General features: G+C 43.0%; 2 protein-coding genes across 2 annotated transcripts in view; both read right to left on the reverse strand.

Moving 5' to 3' along the window:
* LOC142471085 (vomeronasal type-2 receptor 1-like) overlaps positions 1-2977 on the reverse strand; it is a 28382-nt gene extending 25405 nt beyond the window's left edge. Inside the window, exons 1-2 of the mRNA XM_075577882.1 lie at positions 2782-2977; positions 2326-2562 (exon numbers count right to left, since the gene is read on the reverse strand). Coding sequence (XP_075433997.1) covers positions 2326-2562; positions 2782-2977 — 433 coding nt within the window. The remainder of the gene's footprint in view (positions 1-2325; positions 2563-2781) is intronic.
* A 4155-nt stretch (positions 2978-7132) lies between these two features.
* LOC142471086 (vomeronasal type-2 receptor 1-like) lies at positions 7133-14190 on the reverse strand. Its single transcript, XM_075577883.1, has 8 exons — positions 13420-14190; positions 13253-13284; positions 12526-12747; positions 11628-11919; positions 10454-11284; positions 9058-9285; positions 8196-8319; positions 7133-8118 (listed from the first exon to the last, which is right to left on the reverse strand). Exons 1-8 carry the CDS (start codon positions 14188-14190, stop codon positions 7208-7210), a joined length of 3411 nt encoding a protein of 1136 aa, XP_075433998.1. The 3' UTR covers positions 7133-7207.
* Positions 14191-17424: the final 3234 nt, after the last annotated feature.

Genomic DNA, 17424 nt, shown 5'->3' on the forward strand with positions numbered 1-17424 from the left:
ATGTCTGTCAGGTGCCCCGCCAGCCCACCGGGGACTTGCGTGGGGCTGTGTTATGAACCCTGTTTGTAAAAGGATAAATCTTGTATTTATGGGGGGGCACAGGGGGTGGGTAATGTATTTAATAAATATAATGATGTTTATTGTGTGTCATTGTATTGTTTTTATTGTGGGTACTGGGGGTGGGGGGTTCCCCAACGGTATGTGGGTAGGCCTCCCTTGTGGGTAGTGGGTGAGGGTGGTTAGGCCTCACGGGGTGGGGAGTTAGTGGGGGAGGGTTTGTAGGCGTCCCGAGTGGTGGGTAAGGGTGGGTTAACCCCTTAATGACTGTAGCGGTTAATAACCGCTATGGTGATTAAGGGGTTAGGGGACATTACATTGGATGTTTTCATTTTTGTGTCTGTTTTGCAGCTGCGGAGGGGGCATGGGCAGGATGAAGATGAGGATGGCCTTCATCCTGGCAGCCGGAAATGGGTGGTGAGTACTAAATGTATTTAATGTATTTATTGTTGTTTATGTATTTGAAATACACAGTAGGTGTATGTTGTTTATTGCTATGTTTATTGGGGGCAAATGTCCCCAATAAACATGCTATTCTGCCTTAACCCCTTCTTTGCCTTAGCGGCTATCCGCTATGGTAATGATGCAGCATTTATGTATTTTTAATAATATTGTGCGGAAGCAGGGGTCCCCTGTGCTGAACCGCATTGATTTGTGGCTCAGAGACCCCCTGCTTCCCGAGTTACAGGCCCTGGTTTGGGGCACCGGTGCCAGTGTCGCCGCCATATTTATAGCGGACACGGCGCGAATGGGTTGCTATAAAGATGGCGGCGACACTGCCACCCGATGACACATTCCGGGGCCTGTAACTCGGGAAGCAGGGGGTCCCTGGTCCACAAGGCAATGCGGTTCAGCTCAGGGGACCCCCTGCTCACTGTACACTATTATTAAAAATACATTTATGCTGCTTCGTTACCGTAGCACATAGCCGCAAAGGTAAGGAATGAGTGTTTATTGATATGTGTGTTTTACTGATAGTGTAGATGTGCAGAGGGTCTCCGGAGCTGAAGCGCTTTGGTTTCAGGTCCGGGGACACCCTGCTTCCCGAGATACAGGCCCCTTTAGGGGGTGCCGGTATCCCTCTCTTTGTTTACATTCCGCGGTCACGTGATCGGGACCTTTAAATGCAGAGGGATACCGGCACCTCATAAAGGGGCCTGTATCTCGGGAAGCAGGGGGTCCCCGGACCTGAAACCAATGCGGTTCAGCTCCGGAGACCCCCTGCACATGTACACTATCAGTAAAAGTTGTTTATAAATACTTTATTTTTTTCCGATGTTTGCGCTGAGAGAGCGGCTGGTCTCTCTCTGCTGCAAACACCTATCGGCAGAAAAGGCTTATCGGAAGGCTTATCGGGAGCCAGGCTGTATCGGCACAGGCTCATCGGCAGTTTTGCTTTCGCAGTGATTCGGCAGGGATCGGCATGGATTCGGCCCTTACTGAATACTGCGAGGGCAAATCGCCAAAAAAAGGCCTATCGGCAACCCTTGCCGAAGAGATTTTATCGGGGCTTACTGCATGAGGCCCTATGTCCTTGTCACACTCAGAGCTGTGATGACCAATAGAACCACATAAAGTGCACCTGATTTTGTCACATTCTGAGCTTAAGTGCCTGGGGGAATCACATTTAAAACATTTTTTAGGCTGTCCCCAATAAAAACATCGCCCGCGATCTCTTCCGATATATATGGCGTTTGGGAGGTGACATGAAACATTGTGTGCGTATCTGAGCTTAACTTTAAACTTGTAGCCCCCATTCCAGAAACCTTCAGCATCCATATTTTTCACTGGCCCAGACTGAATATTGCACTCTCTTTGTAGCCAAAAACGTAAATCTTCTACCGCTACAGTCTCAATATCAAAGATAATATTTACTTCGGTCACAGGGCGAAATACTTGGATAACTTTCAAGAATTCCCATTCTGGATTATCCTTCACTTCTCTGTAACGAAAACAGAATTTTTCTAGCCCTTCTGGTGTCTTAAAGCTAACTTAATAGTTTCTGCTATTAGGAGCATGTAACAAAGCATAAACCTCACTGGGTTGGAAGCCAAGAGAAACTTTGATCAAGTCTTTTCCTATAACAAATCTGTCCGGTATAGGAACCATATCCCCACAATAATGCAGTCTGACAACGTTCCTGCGCTTTCTGGCATCATCAAATGACATATAAGATGTACCTGGGAGTCTTGAACTCCATGCTGACTCCTGGGGGGGGGGGAGCTGGCTCAGCCGCTCCTGTTGGTTTTGCTGCCGTTCCTGCTTCACCTAAGGACTTTGCCTTTGCTGCTCCTGTTTCTGAAAAGGGCTTTGACGCTGCTGCAGGCTGTATGGATTTCTCCCCCATTTTAGGAATCTCCATTTCTTGTGCCTCAAAAGCCTCTACTGCTTCAGCGTTCTCCACTGCTTCAGCCATTTCCACTTCAGACACTTCTTCCTGTGTTTGGGCTGTTTCCTGCTCTGTCTCAGGTGTATTGCCAGCATTATTCAGGCTCTCAGCCTGGGCTGTTCGTAGTGTGTTTGTCTTGGGTGTGGCTGCTAATTCCTGCACCTATCTGTAACCCTCAGCTGCTTGCAGGGTCTCTGTGTCAGGTACAGTGGTATGCAGAGTTTCTGTATCAGGTACAGTTGTATACAGGGTCACTGTGTCAGGTTCAGTTGTTTGCGGGGTCTCTATGTCGAGTGTAGCTGCAGTTGCCTGTGCAGTAGTGCGTATGTCCTTACAAATTTGTGGGATAACAATTTCTGTGACCCCAAGTCTCCTTTTCTCATGCTCTGCCTGCCTTTTACTCCTGGCTTCATTAGACCCTGAGCTGGTTTTAACCGCAGTTCTCTTACCCATCTGGTTCTGAGCCGGACTTTCAGTATTCTCCATTTCAGCTTCTTTCTGCCCAACATTTTCATTCATCTCTTTTTCCATATTTTCTGACTCTTTCTTTTGCAAACATTTCTGCACTTTAGCTTTCAGGGAAACTTTCTTATCCGCATTCAGATTAGCTTGAGACCTGGTTCCAACTCCTCTCCCTCCTCCAGGGTCTTCCGCCATCTTGGCTCACAGCTCCTCCCCTTCCTGTGTGTCACTCTGCCGCTGCCCGCGCTGTACCTGTGCTGTGTATATATGTCATGGTGTATGGAGCAATAGGAGGAGTTATAGGGAGAAGGTATATGGATCATAAAGAGGAGTCATAGGGAGAAGGTATATGGATCAAAGAGAGGAGTTATAGGGAGCAGTTATATGGGTTAACAGGAGTAGTTATATAGACAGGTTATATGGGGCAATAAGAGGAGTTATAGGCAGGAGTCATATGGGGTAATAGGAGGAGTTATAGGGAGGGGTTTTATGGGGTAATAGGAGGAGTTATAGGGAGCAGTTATATGGGGTAATAGGAGGAGTTTTTGGGAGGGGTTTTATGGGGTAATAGGAGGAGTTATAGGGAGCGGTTATATGGAGTAATAGGAGTAATAGGAGTTATAGGGAGCGGTTATATGGGGTAATAGGAGGAGTTATAGGGAGCAATTATATGGGGTAATAGGAGGAGATATAGGGAGCAGTTATATGGGGTAATAGGAGGAGTTATATAATTTAATAGGCAGAGATATAGGGAGCGGATATATGGGGTAATAGGAGGAGTTATATGCGTTAATAGGAGGAGTTATAGGGAGCAAGTATATGGGTAATAGGAGGAGTTATAAAGAGTTTGTACATATCGGGTAATAGGAGGAGTTATATGGGGTAATAAGAGGAGTTATATGGAGAATTAGAAAGAGTTATAGGGAGCAGTTACATTGTGTAATATGAGGATCTATATGGAGTAATAGGAGGATTTATAGGGAGCAGATAAATGGGGTAATAGGAGGAGTTATAAGGAGCAGTTATAGGGAGTAATAGGAGGAGTTATAGGGATGGGTTATATGGGGCAATAGGAGGAATTATAGGGAGAAGTTATATGGGGCAATAGGAGGAGTTATAGGGAGGGGTTATATGGGGTAATAGGAGGAGTTATAGGGAGAGGTTATATAGAGCAATAGTCATTATAGGCAGAGGTTATATGGGGTAATAGGAGGAGTTATAGGGTGCGGTTATATGGGATAATAGGAGTTATAGGAAGCGGAAATATGGGACAATAGGAGGAGTTATAGGGAGAGGTTATATGAGGCATACAGTAAGGAGGAGTTATAGGGAATAATAAGAGGAGTTATATGGAGCATTAGAAGGAGTTATAGGGAGCAGTTATATGGGGCAATATTTGGAGCTATATGGAGTAATAGGTGGAGTTATAGGGAGCGGGTATATGGGCTAATTGGAGGAGTTATAGGGAGTTGTTATATGGGGGAATATGAGGAGCTATATTGAGTAATAGGAGGAGTTATATGAAATGGGTATAGGGGGTAATAGGAGGAGTTATATATGTATCATTAGGAAGAGGGTAGGGTGGAGGTTTGTGTTTTGAACGCCCGCTTTCCAAAGAATTGCGACGATTGAATTGAAAATATTAAAATGATAAATACAACTTTATTTGTTTTGACACATTTCAGATAAAGTATAAAATAAATAACAATTATACTTCAATTATTTACAAGTCCTGAAGATTCATTTAAAATTAGATTTTTTTTTTCATCTCTAAATTAGAACCTGTAGCTTTCCCCCTGAGATGTTCTCACGAGTTCATGTCGGGTCCCCATCAGTAGCATAAAGGGAGAAACCCGCTCCGCCTCCGTGCACAATATGTGGTGGGTGCACCAGGGAAACAAGGTACTGTATATAGATGGTCTGAAAACTACCCTTTAAGAGAAGGGAGGGGGCAAAGAAAAAGCCCCTTTAACTCGCCTGCCCCAAAAATAATAGTAATAGTAATAATAATAATAGTTATTTTTGTGGTAGGCGAGTGCATGTTTAAGGGGCTTTTTCTTTGCCCGCCCCCTTCTCTTAAGGAGTACATACTGTAGTTACATAGTTACATAGTTACATAGTTACATAGTAGATGAGGTTGAGAAAAGACATAGGTCCATCAAGTTCAACCTATGCTAAATTTAGACAACAGATACTTTATCCTATATCTATACTTACTTATTGATCCAGAGTGTTTTAAGCAATCGATTGTAACGGCACAAACTTGTGAAAAGTGTCCTAATACAAATACAAGTGATATAAACAATATAATCTATATAAGAAATATATTAAAGTGTATTTGAAGTGAATAATTAATGTGAACAGCGATCAATTAGTAAATACAGTGCCGAAATGAATTCCACCACCCAGTGTAAAGGTGCTAATTGAAAAGCTACTCAAAACCCTTGTTTAGACTGTTCTCTTAGTCTTTTCGGTTCCAGGATTCTTCAAAGGTTTAGGGGAGCGCCAATGCTCACGTCATCGTTATGTAAGTGAACAATAAAAGCAAGATTTGTTTCTCTAACGATTACATTTCATTGACTTGTCTTTTTTCCTGCCTCCTCTTTGGATTATAATATCTGGTTATTTTAGCATTTTTCAGTTAGTTAATTGGATAGAGATTTTATATATATATATATATATATATATATATATATATATAAATATATATATATAAATATAAATATATATATTTTTTTTATTTAATCAATGGTTAGATTGTTATCTCTGTATGTTTATTAAATTGTTTTTTTTAGATAATATTGTTCTTTTATATAGGGTTGCGCAATTATGAATTGATATGTGTTATGCATTTGGAGCACTACTATGGAGTGAGTAGCTGTTTTAATTCTTTTTTCATTATATAATATCATGTAAATTGAAATGAAGGGATTAATTCAATTATACTTAATTAAACTTCATTGTGCCTATAAATACATTGAGGAAGGGCAGGGTAATTAGACTCCTGAAGAAGTCGTACCGACGAAACGTGTTGAATCAGTGTTCAGTCAACGCACGTACGTGACGCGAAGTCCTGGCAGCCGGAGATCCTCCAGCACAGCCTTTCCGCCCTCAACCCTCCGTAGCCGGAAGTGACGCCGTTAGGAGCCGAGACGCGGAAGTGAGCGGAATAGAGTGAACCGGTGAATTGTTCACATCCAAACATCGGGATTTCGTAACATGACTGCATTTTTATATGCTATGTGAGTGCGCATCTATATGATTTTATCTGTTGTGATCTTCAATACATTTTGAGACGTACTGCGCAATTTTATTCTCTTGTTATTTCCTGGGTATATCCATTACGACGGAGAGGAGGAGGAGAAAAGGGTTTGCATCTGTGGATGTCCTGATTCATTGCTCTGTTCAGAGAGAGGAGTATCTCTCTGTTGCCTTATTGATAAGGAGAAAAGTGTGAGTGAATTATTTTTCACTTTTAAGAAAATTACACCAGGTTGAAACTGTACCATACCATGTTGCTTTTATTGTTCTCTTACATAATGATGACGTGAACATTGGCGCTCCCCTGAACCTTTGAAGAATACTGTATACAGGCATACCCCGGTTTAAGTACACTCACTTTAAGTACACTCGCGAGTAAGTACATCTCGCTCAATAGGCAAACGGCAGCTCACGCATGCACCAGTCAGCACGTCCTGAACAGCAATACCGGCTCCCTACCTGTACCGAAGCTGTGCGCAAGCGGGGAGACTATAGAGGCTGTTACAAATGCCTTATTTACATCAGTTATGCACGTATATGACTATTGCAGTACAGTACAAGCATCGATAAGTGGGAAAAAGGGAGTGCTTCACTTTAACTACATTTTCGCTTTACATACATGCTCCGGTCCCATTGCGTACATTAATGTGGGGTATGCCTGTATAGATGGTCTGAAACCTACAATTTAAGAGAAGGGAGTGGGCAAAGAAAAAGCCCCTTTAACTCGCCTACCCCAAAAATAATAGTAATAGTAATAACAGTAATAGTTATTTCAGTAATAGTTATTTCTGTGGTAGGCGAGTGCATGTTTAAGGGGCTTTTTCTTTGCCCAATCCCTTCTCTTAAGGTGTAGGGTTCAGACGATCTATGGGTCCCCATCAGAAAAAAAGTCTGCCCGATAATATGCAAAAAAACATATTTTCTACAATCACTTAATAAGACATTTTATTTACCTACGGAGAAACAGTGAGATGAATAACTATACATTAAACAAAACCTCAAAGGTAAACATTTATGGATGAATGTCAATTGGAATTTCTAAGTCTGACTTCTGTTTTTCCCCATGAGACGTTCTCTCGAGTTCATGTCAGGTCGGAACAATATGATGAAACATTTGGGCACAAACATGCAGACCACCAGAGCCCAGCTGGAGGACAGGATGGCGAAGACCTCCATGGCCACGGTGTACTTGCCACGGGCACTGAGGGAGGCCGGGATATAGGACACCCAGACACTGAGGAAGGCCAGCATGCTGAAGGTGATGAACTTGGCCTCGTTAAAGCTGTCAGGGAGCCGTCTGGCCAGGAAGGCAACGATGAAGCTGATGACGGCCAGGAGGCCGAGATATCCCAGCATGCACCAGAAGGCAGTGTGGGAGCCCTCGTTACACTCAGCGATGATGACTCCAGGTTTGGTTTGAATGTTGTTTTCTTGGAAGGGAGGAGAGAGGACCAGCCAAGAGATACACACAAGTAATTGTAAGAAGGAGCAGAAAGCTATGATCGTGTAGGACACCCGAGGGCTGGTCCATTTCCTCAACATGCTTCCCGGTTTGGTAGCTATGAAGGCAAAGACAACCGTTATGGTTTTAGCCAAGATGCAGGAGACACAGAGGGTAAAGACCATGCCAAAAGAAGTCTGGCGCAGAAGACACTTCTCAGGTTGGGGGTAACCAATGAAAGCCAAAGCGCAGAGGAAGCAGAGGGACAGGGACACAAGGAGAAGACAACTCAGAAAGTAGTTGTTAGCTCTGACAATTGGAGTGGTCTTGTAACAAATGAAAAGTCCTAAGACAGAAACTGGGATAATGGAGGAAAAGACACTGATAGCAGCCAAGGTGGTTCCCAAGGGCTCTTCATATGAAAGGAACTCAGTGGTCTTTGGGAGGCATCTGTCTTTCTGGAAATTTGGCCACTTATCCCATGGACATTTAAAGCAATCAACCGAGTCTGAAAGATAAAAGTGAAACATTCTTGACCACCTAACTTTTCGGGCTTGGCCGGCATTGCTTCTGCGATCTGCTCACCGGTAAGTTTGGAGATCTCTCCTTGGGGACATAGGACACATTGGAAACAGCAGACAGGCTCCCCTTTTCTCAACACCTTCCTGAAACCAGGGAGGCAGCTCTGACTGCAAACTGAGTGAGGAACCTGGAGGGACAATGCATGTTCAACAAGTCACAAAATGCTATGCAGTGAGAAGAAAGACGAACTCAATGTCCCATAAGTCCCTTCTCTTTTAACACTGTATCCCTCTATGGTGCGAAGCCAAAAAAATTAGCCAAAATGTAAATCCAACTGACAAAGAAGGGATGCACAATATTTATATAAGTAACAAATGACTAATGGCCCATCAGATTAACACAGCAGGGGTCTCTGCGTTTGAATGAGACTCGCGCTGTGTGAATCCGGCTGGGCTGTGAGTCCGATTGAAAAGGAGAGACCCCTGCTGTGTTAATCTGATGTGCCATTACAGCCTGCTGTGGACCATCTCACGAGTTACATAAAAATTGTCACACATTGTCCTTGGCAAGCAGTCTACAACTGGCAGTTGCATCTGTAATTGTAAACTTTCAATCCCTTCTAATAATAATAATAATAATAATAATAATAATGATTTTATTTTATAACAATGCCAATGTATGCAGCATTATACACAGAATTTTACAGGCACAAACAGTACCTGTCCCATCAAGCTTGCAATCGAATTTATGGCTCGTATTAGATAAGGTGACTTTCCCAAGGTCACAAGTAGAACTGACACTGGGATTGGAACAAGATTCACCAAATCAATTACTTGTGAGTTTGGAAATATATAACATGCTCATCTCTTTTATCCTGAGTATCTGTATACGCAGAACTCACACTCAAAGCCTTGACACAGCATACCTGTCTGCTCCCTGATGCCCACATCACGGCACTTGCATTGATACTAAAGGTGTTTCCATCTGAGGCCGCGGTGTCATAGCTTCCCACCGTGACCTGCCTCATCATGCCATCTGCACCCAGCTGCCAGTTCACAATATCGTACACCGCAGGTGGGTCCCCATTCTTATCAAAGAAGACCTCTCTTCCATTGCTCAGCCTCACACGTACGTTCTGGATGTAGTGTAACATCTGCAGGGGGGAGAAGGATCATCCGTCATTTATTTGCCCTGTATGGACTGAAACAGAATTCAATCGCTCATCGCTTCTAGGAAGATAGATATATAATGGGAAATCAAGTGTTGTTATCCTTGCTCCCACTCTGTGTTTTGTTTGTAATCCTGAGTATCTGTTATTCCCTGTGGCGCAGCTGTGGCTGTGTTTGCCAGCCCTTTCTACAGTTTGGCAAGCGCGCGCTCGGCCGTGAGCGGTGGCGCAGCAGACCAGTGAAAATACATTGAAAATGTATTTTCACGATGCTGCCAAGCCGCCGGACAATTAGAGTGCGCCCTAATATTAGTCACGCCCCGTAATTGCGCCCACTAAATACGCACGCCACGTGCCGCATTCCCGCACCTACTATAGAACAAGCCTCAGGTCGGTGAGGCGTGGGTGGGCTTTTCAAAGTTGCTCTGTTGCGTATGGCAGAGCAACCGGCTTCGTTAAGCTGGAGAAGTCTGCCTAGCTGAGACTCAATCTTGCATGTTGAGGCCAAGTTCTATTTTCTGCTTTGCTCGCGGTTAGAGTATATTAGCCTGGTATCTTCCCGGAGGAAGGTACCGTGAAGTTTCTGGACCAGGAGCAGACAGGGTAAGCCTTCTGAAGTGGGCGCACTGCACCTAGTTAGGCTAGTATCGCCCCCAGACCCCAAGTAAGTGTGTATTTCTTGTATTTTGTGTATCATTTGTATGTCTGCTGGTCTCACCAGAATAAACCTCATTTTATTCCACTACCTTGTTTTGCTTTGTGAATTGATCCCGGAGGATATAAAAGTGGTAAAAGTATTGGTCTCCCGTGACAGTGAGAATAAATAGCAGGAGTTGCCATGTGAACACTATACTGCAGGTTTTGGGTCTTCTGAAATAAGAGTTAAAATACATACAGTATTAATACAGCTGGGGGACCCACGTAAATTAATGTTGGTTGATATGCTTTAAGAGGTATCACATGAACATCAAATACTAGATGAGTCATAATAGGGGGAACATGCAAAGAGGAGAGAATATATACTTTCACATACCTTATTGCTGAACCCCATTTTTACAAAGACACATTGATATATGACCCCCCTCCTATTGACCACCATAGCCCTTGTGAACCTTCATATAAAATAATGTAGACATTTACCAGAGATTCGTACCTGCCATGGTTTGAAGTTCTGAATATCTGTACAACTTCCATTATAAAATGGTCCTCTCCCCTCCTGGCATGTTTGCAGATCATGCAGAGCTGTGGCTATGATGTAAATGGTTGTATAGATGTTGTAGGACCCTCTTAAGATGGACACATCGTTGTAACTGTTCTGGATACTCTCCACTTTCTCATTTCCCGTACACAACAATGCAGGATTATCCCATGAGCCGGTGAGGTTTCTCTGGTCCATGAATCTGCATCCAAAAACATCTTCCCAGAATATTTTAGACCAGGTTTCCCACGGGGTATTGAAAGGATGGACGCTGTTTAGATACCCTCTAAACCCTGCCATCTTTGAGCTATAGAAAGCAAAACCGATAGAGCCGGAGAGAATTGTAAAATATCTGGCCACTGATAATATGTTTGAGGTGGACCAAGCTTCACTGGCCACGAAGATCTTCCCAGTAACGTTCTGCCTCAGCATCTCATCCAGAAGTGGGATCATGTCAATATCCTGGGTGAAGAACAGAATAGCCTTGGCCGTTGACTCTCTGATGACCCTGGTGAGGTGGGGGGCATTCTTATCAAGACGGTTGGTGATGATATATTCAATGAAGGCCACACAAGATCCAGCCTTGAGGATCTCCTGCTTAATGACCTGGATGCCCTGTTGTCCATAGTCATTCCCCAAAGCCACCAACCCAACCCAAGTCCAGCCAAAATGTAACACCAGCTTGGCCAGTCCTTGAGATTGGAAAGCATCGCTGGGGACAGTCCTGAAGAAGGAAGGGAACTGGGTCCTGTCACTCAGGAGGGAGCTGGTTGAGTAGTGACTGATCTAAGGTGATAAACGTGAGTTTGATAAAGTACGGCTAACCTGTTTCACTGGCAATATCAATATTAGTATAGTTATTACTTAATTTAAACATTATGTTTTTTCTGATATATCATATTTAAAAAAAAATTGAGATACATTTAAAAATGTATACATTTTATTAACCACATACACAACCATATACATCCATTCTACTAGGCATTGACGGGATTGAATGGGTTAAATCTATGGAGAGCAATTACCAATTCTGTTGAATGGTGGTAGGAGTCAAATGTTGAGTTGCTGTTGGGAAGAGAACAGTGTGATAAGAGGTTCAGCACTCTGGACAGCTACCACTGATCCTTACCTGTGGGTATCTGTACAGACCCAGGATATGAGCCATGAGAATGGAGAAGGTGGAGGTTGATTGTCCAATGATGGCAGCCAGAGGTGGCTTTTCTCGGCAAGAGAAATTGGGGATACCCTGGTTCTGACCCGTTACAATATTCAGGGTCCCATCCAGCTCACTCTGCAGTATGCAACAAGAGTCATAGATTTGAAAGCCCAGGGTGATGTTTGGGAGGAGGTCCGGTTTTCTGTTGATCTCCTCCATGGTGAACCTCATGGCGTGGAACTGCTGGAAGACACTTAAACTGAATCTGGGGTGCAGAAGAGGGAAACAACTATGTCATTTGATGATCTGCCTATAGAGAAATGGGTGGGGAGTTAAATGCAGTGGGAGTAGAGAAAGTGAGGGTAAGGACAAAGAGGGGTGGCGAGACAGACATACAGATAAATAGATAAATGAAATGGAGTTGTGGGACTAACAGAAAAAGAGAGTGGGTGGAGAGAGAGTTAGAATGAGAGAGAGTGAGAAATTGAAGATTGAAAAGATGAAACAGAGAGAGGGAGGGTGATAAGAAGAGAAAAAGAAAGGATGAGAGAGAGGTGGATAAAGGGGGGAAGAAAGATATTTATATGGAGAAAGAGATGGAGTGGTAACGATGGAAAAGGGAGATCGCGAAAAAGCAGAGACAGGGGAGGGGTAAGTAGTATAGTAGTGAATGATGTAGAGACAGAAGGAGAGAGAAAGAATGATAGAGATGGTGAGAGAGGGCAAGAGCGGGATATTTACAGGGGTAAAAGTAGTCGTTATGTACAGAAAGAAATGAAAGTGTGTGAGAGAGTAGAAAGTGTGAAAGGAAGAGAGGGGGAGTGAAAGAGAGCGAGAGAGAGAGAGAGACTGAAAACATTGTAAACCTTACATTTTACAGGCTCCCTGTGGGGGGGTCTCTGTGAAGAGGATTTCAGGATACTCTTTATCAAGATGTAAGGGAATTACTGCCCCTATTAAGACATCTCCATGCTTGTAGACCCCAGTGAGGTCCAAGCCCCGCAGTTTGCACCCAAGGCTGTCAGAACGAGAGGCAGGAGTGAGGTAGGAGAGAACGAGGTGCCATATGGACCAGTATAAAAGGGACATCACTCTGCAACCAGACAGAAGTAGGACATTCAATCGTAATCCTATATTTATAGGACGAGAAATCGGAACCCTGCAATGTAATTACTCACTCATTATAAGATCTAAAAAAAATTCTCCAGTTCTGCTAGATTCTGATGTAAAATGTAAGTTATATTCATTAGAATTGATACAATTAACAAAAACTTCTAAGATATTAAAATCACCATGCAACATGAAAATAATATCATCGATATATCTGTGCCAGACAACCAGATTCGCACCAGAGGGGTTATTATTTAAAATATGGTTGTGATCCCATATCCCATAAATGCACCAAAAACTTGGTGCAAATATGGTCCCCACGGCCTTGCCACACTGCTGTAAATAAAAAGTGTCTACAAAGAAATAAGTCGGTAATAAAATTAGTCTGGGTGAGATCTAAAACATTCAATTTCAATTGTGTGTCCTCATAACAGCTTGTAGTAGGAGGTAGTCTGGCACACGAAAACTCTGTATAGATAAGATATCACCTGATGGTGCCCACGAACAAAAGGGGGCAGTCCTGCAACGTCCCCAAGGGTTCACAGGTAGAAGGCAAAAGTCCAGGCACTCGGTCTTCAATATAAGTAGTTTAATACAGCAAAAAAAATCCAACGTTTCGACTGCAAATGCAATCTTTGTCAAGGTGAGAGCTCACATCCTTGTGGTCTATGCATGTGTAAAGGGAAGTCACATCCTTGTGGTTTATGCATGTGTAAAGGGAAGTCACATCCTTGTGGTTTATGCATGTGTAAAGTGAAGTCACATCCTTGTGGTTTATGCATGTGTAAAGGGAAGTCACACCCTTGTGGTTTATGCATGTGTAAAGTGAAGTCACATCCTTGTGGTCTATGCATGTGTAAAGTGAAATCACATCCTTGTGGTCTATGCATGTGTAAAGTGAAGTCACATCCTTGTGGTTTATGCATGTGTAAAGGGAAGTCACACCCTTGTGGTTTATGCATGTGTAAAGTGAAGTCACATCCTTGTGGTCTATGCATGTGTAAAGGGAAGTCACATCCTTGTGGTTTATGCATGTGTAAAGTGAAGTCACATCCTTGTGGTCTATGCATGTGTAAAGGGAAGTCACATCCTTGTGGTTTATGCATGTGTAAAGTGAAATCACATCCTTGTGGTCTATGCATGTGTAAAGGGAAGTCACATCCTTGTGGTTTATGCATGTGTAAAGGGAAGTCACATCCTTGTGGTTTATGCATGTGTAAAGTGAAATCACATCCTTGTGGTCTATGCATGTGTATAGTGAAGTCACATCACAAGTGGCTAAAATGAAATCATCGTCCCACTTTATTTCATTTTCTGTAGCAGGTTTATAATTTGTGGTGTCTTTTAAATAGGAAGGTAACTTTGAGACATAATCTTCTAAAAATAAATCGATGTACAAAGACAAATTGGATGTGGCAGAATTCATCACTGAAATAATTGGTCTTCCCGGAGGTTTAGTTTAAATCCTTATGGATTTTCGGTAGGAAATAAAACAGAGGTATTTTTTGAATACTCATAGTATAAAAACTTGATTTGAATCACTTAAAATCCTGTTTGATTTTTTTATATAAAATCCCCAGTTCATAATAACTGTAATTCCTCTATTGTCGGCAGGTTTTATAATTAAATTATTATTTTCTAACAGTTCATTTATAGCTTGAATTTCTTTTTTCGATAGATTTCCAGTTTTCTTGTTTTTTTTGTTTTATCAGCAAGACAAAATCGCTTTTAATCACATGATAAAAGGCGTTAATAAAATGTCCCTTATCATGTGATTGGTAGAAAGTGGATTAATTTTTTTTAAAGAGTATGCTTAAAAAAGTCTACAGACTGATTTATACACATTTATAGACATATATATACACACACATATATTTATACATTTATGGGGCATTTAACGGTTAAAATACATTTTTTTTAAATAATCGAGAAATACCCATAGACCAAAGTACCACCCCTCAAAATCAGTCTGTAGACTTTTTTAAGCATACTCTTTAAAAAAAAAAAATCCACTTTTTACCAATCACATGATAAGGGACATTTTATTAACACCTTTTATCATGTGATTAAAAGCGATTTTGATTATCTTGCTGATAAAACAAAAAAAAACTATATATATATATATATATATATATATATATATATATATATATATATATATATATATATATATATACACAAACTACAGTAGCTTACCTCATTCCACCTCTCTGTAGATTTCCTGCTGTTTGCATATTATTGTGAAATGCCTCTTTTTATATTAAAATGAATTCCCTCGTTAACAGAAACACAGTCACCAAAGCACTAATTAGCATTGACCATTTCAGTTCTGCAGAGCACTGTGAGTTTGCAGCGTGTCCCCAGCCGCCTGGCACGGAGGGACTAGCATGAGGGATATTGCTAACAGGATAATTGTTCTCCCAGTGGAGGCTCAGAAAGATACAGGCTGGGATTTACAATGCTGCAATGCTACCGTTATCTGCTAGCCAAGATAAAGTGGCTTAGTGAGGGGGAGGCTGGCACGGCCGCTGCCCAAGTTGTACCTGTGTTGTGTATACATGGTGTAGTAGTGTGTGTGAGGGGGAGGCTGCCGCTGCCCGCGCTGTACCTGTGCTGTGTATACATGGTGTAGTAGTGTGTGTGAGCGAGGCTGGCACTGCCGCTGCCCACGTTGTACCTGTGCTGTGTATACATGGTGTAGTAGTAGTGTGTGTGAGGGGGAGGCTGCCGCTGCCTGCGCTGTACCTGTGCTGTGTATACATGGTGTAGTAGTGTGTGTGAGGGGGAGGCTGGCACTGCCCGCGCTGTACCTGTGCTGTGTATACATGGTATAGTACTGTGTGAGGGAGGCTGGCACTGCCGCTGCCGGCGCTGTACCTGTGCTGTGTATACATGGTGTAGTAGTGTGTGTGAGGGGGAGGCTGGCACTGCCGCTGCCCGTGCTGTACCTGTGTTGTGTATACATGGTGTAGTAGTGTGTGTGAGGGGGAGGCTGCCGCTGCCCGCGCTGTACCTGTGCTGTGTATACATGGTGTAGTAGTGTGTGTGAGCGAGGCTGGCACTGCCGCTGCCCACGTTGTACCTGTGCTGTGTATACATGGTGTAGTAGTAGTGTGTGTGAGGGGGAGGCTGGCACTGCCGCTGCCCGCGCTGTACCTGTGCTGTGTATACATGGTGTAGTAGTGTGTGTGAGGGGAGGCTGGCACTGCCCGCGCTGTACCTGTGCTGTGTATACATGGTGTAGTATTGTGTGTGAGGGGGAGGCTGCCGCTGCCCGCGCTGTACCTGTGCTGTGTATACATGGTGTAGTAGTGTGTGTGAGCGAGGCTGGCACTGCCGCTGCCCACGTTGTACCTGTGCTGTGTATACATGGTGTAGTAGTGTGTGTGAGGGGGAGGCTGGCACTGCCGCTGCCCGCGCTGTACCTGTGCTGTGTATACATGGTGAAGTAGTGTCTGTGAGGGGGAGGCTGGCACTGCCGCTGCCCGCGCAGTACCTGTGCTTTGTGTACATTGTGTAGTAGTGTGTGTGAGGGGGAGGCTGGCACTGCCGCTGCCCGCCCTGTACCTGTGCTGTGTATACAGTACATGTCATGGTGTTATCCAGGTCCATGTGACCGTAACTACATAACTGATCGTTTTTTTCTCAAATCAATTCTATTCTCACTGTTTTTCCTAATTTAAGCTCACCCCCTCCCACATTTAAATGGTTATGGGCTCACTCCATAGCATCTTCCACTCAGGGGAACTTGCCTGCTTGCAGTTTGGCTGTGACATCTCTAATACAGAGTGCTTTTCCTGGTAATGTACAGGTTAATAAAAGCTTCAGTCAGACTCAGAACTTTGCAACTAATATTGACAGATTTACTATAAATCATTCTTCCTGTTATTACACAGGTTATTAAGAATTTATATTAGCGTTAGGGACCCCTGATATGTGGTCTGCCTTGGCGTTGGCTCAGGGGCTTACAACAATTTTGGCCAAAAATGTCAAACTAAAAGACCATTTTACTTATTAGATATTTATACATATATATTTAGGCACTGTACCGTGTATGAGTCTCACTGGATGTGCTAAAAACTGAGCTTTGTCTGTGTTTTATGTTCTGTCTCTGGTTTTAAAATATATATTGCCATGCTCAGTAGCACTCCTCTGTGACACTCATATGCTTATATATATGTTGTGGTCATTTTGGGGGTTCAATAGGAGCTTGTTAGGTGTCCAGTATGTTTTACAATTCTTGTCCAGCTAGTCATGGCTGATTGGAGGGTGGCAACCTCCTTCCTAATTTAAGCTCACCCCCTCCCACATTTAAATGGTTATGGGCTCACTCCATAGCATCTTCCACTCAGGGGAACTCGCCTGCTTGCAGTTTGGCTGTGACATCTCTAATACAGAGTGCTTTTCCTGGTAATGTACAGGTTAATAAAAGCTTCAGTCAGACTCAGAACTTTGCAACTAATATTGACAGATTTACTATAAATCATTCTTCCTGTTATTACACAGGTTATTAAGAATTTATATTAGCGTTAGGAACCCCTGATATGTGGTCTGCCTTGGCGTTGGCTCAGGGGCTTACAACAATTTTGGTCAAAAATGTCAAACTAAAAGACCATTTTACTTATTAGATATTTATACATATATATTTAGGCACTGTACC

Source organism: Ascaphus truei, chromosome 20 (genome assembly GCF_040206685.1).
Source record: "Ascaphus truei isolate aAscTru1 chromosome 20, aAscTru1.hap1, whole genome shotgun sequence".
In the NCBI taxonomy this organism is placed as follows: Eukaryota; Metazoa; Chordata; class Amphibia; order Anura; family Ascaphidae; genus Ascaphus; species Ascaphus truei.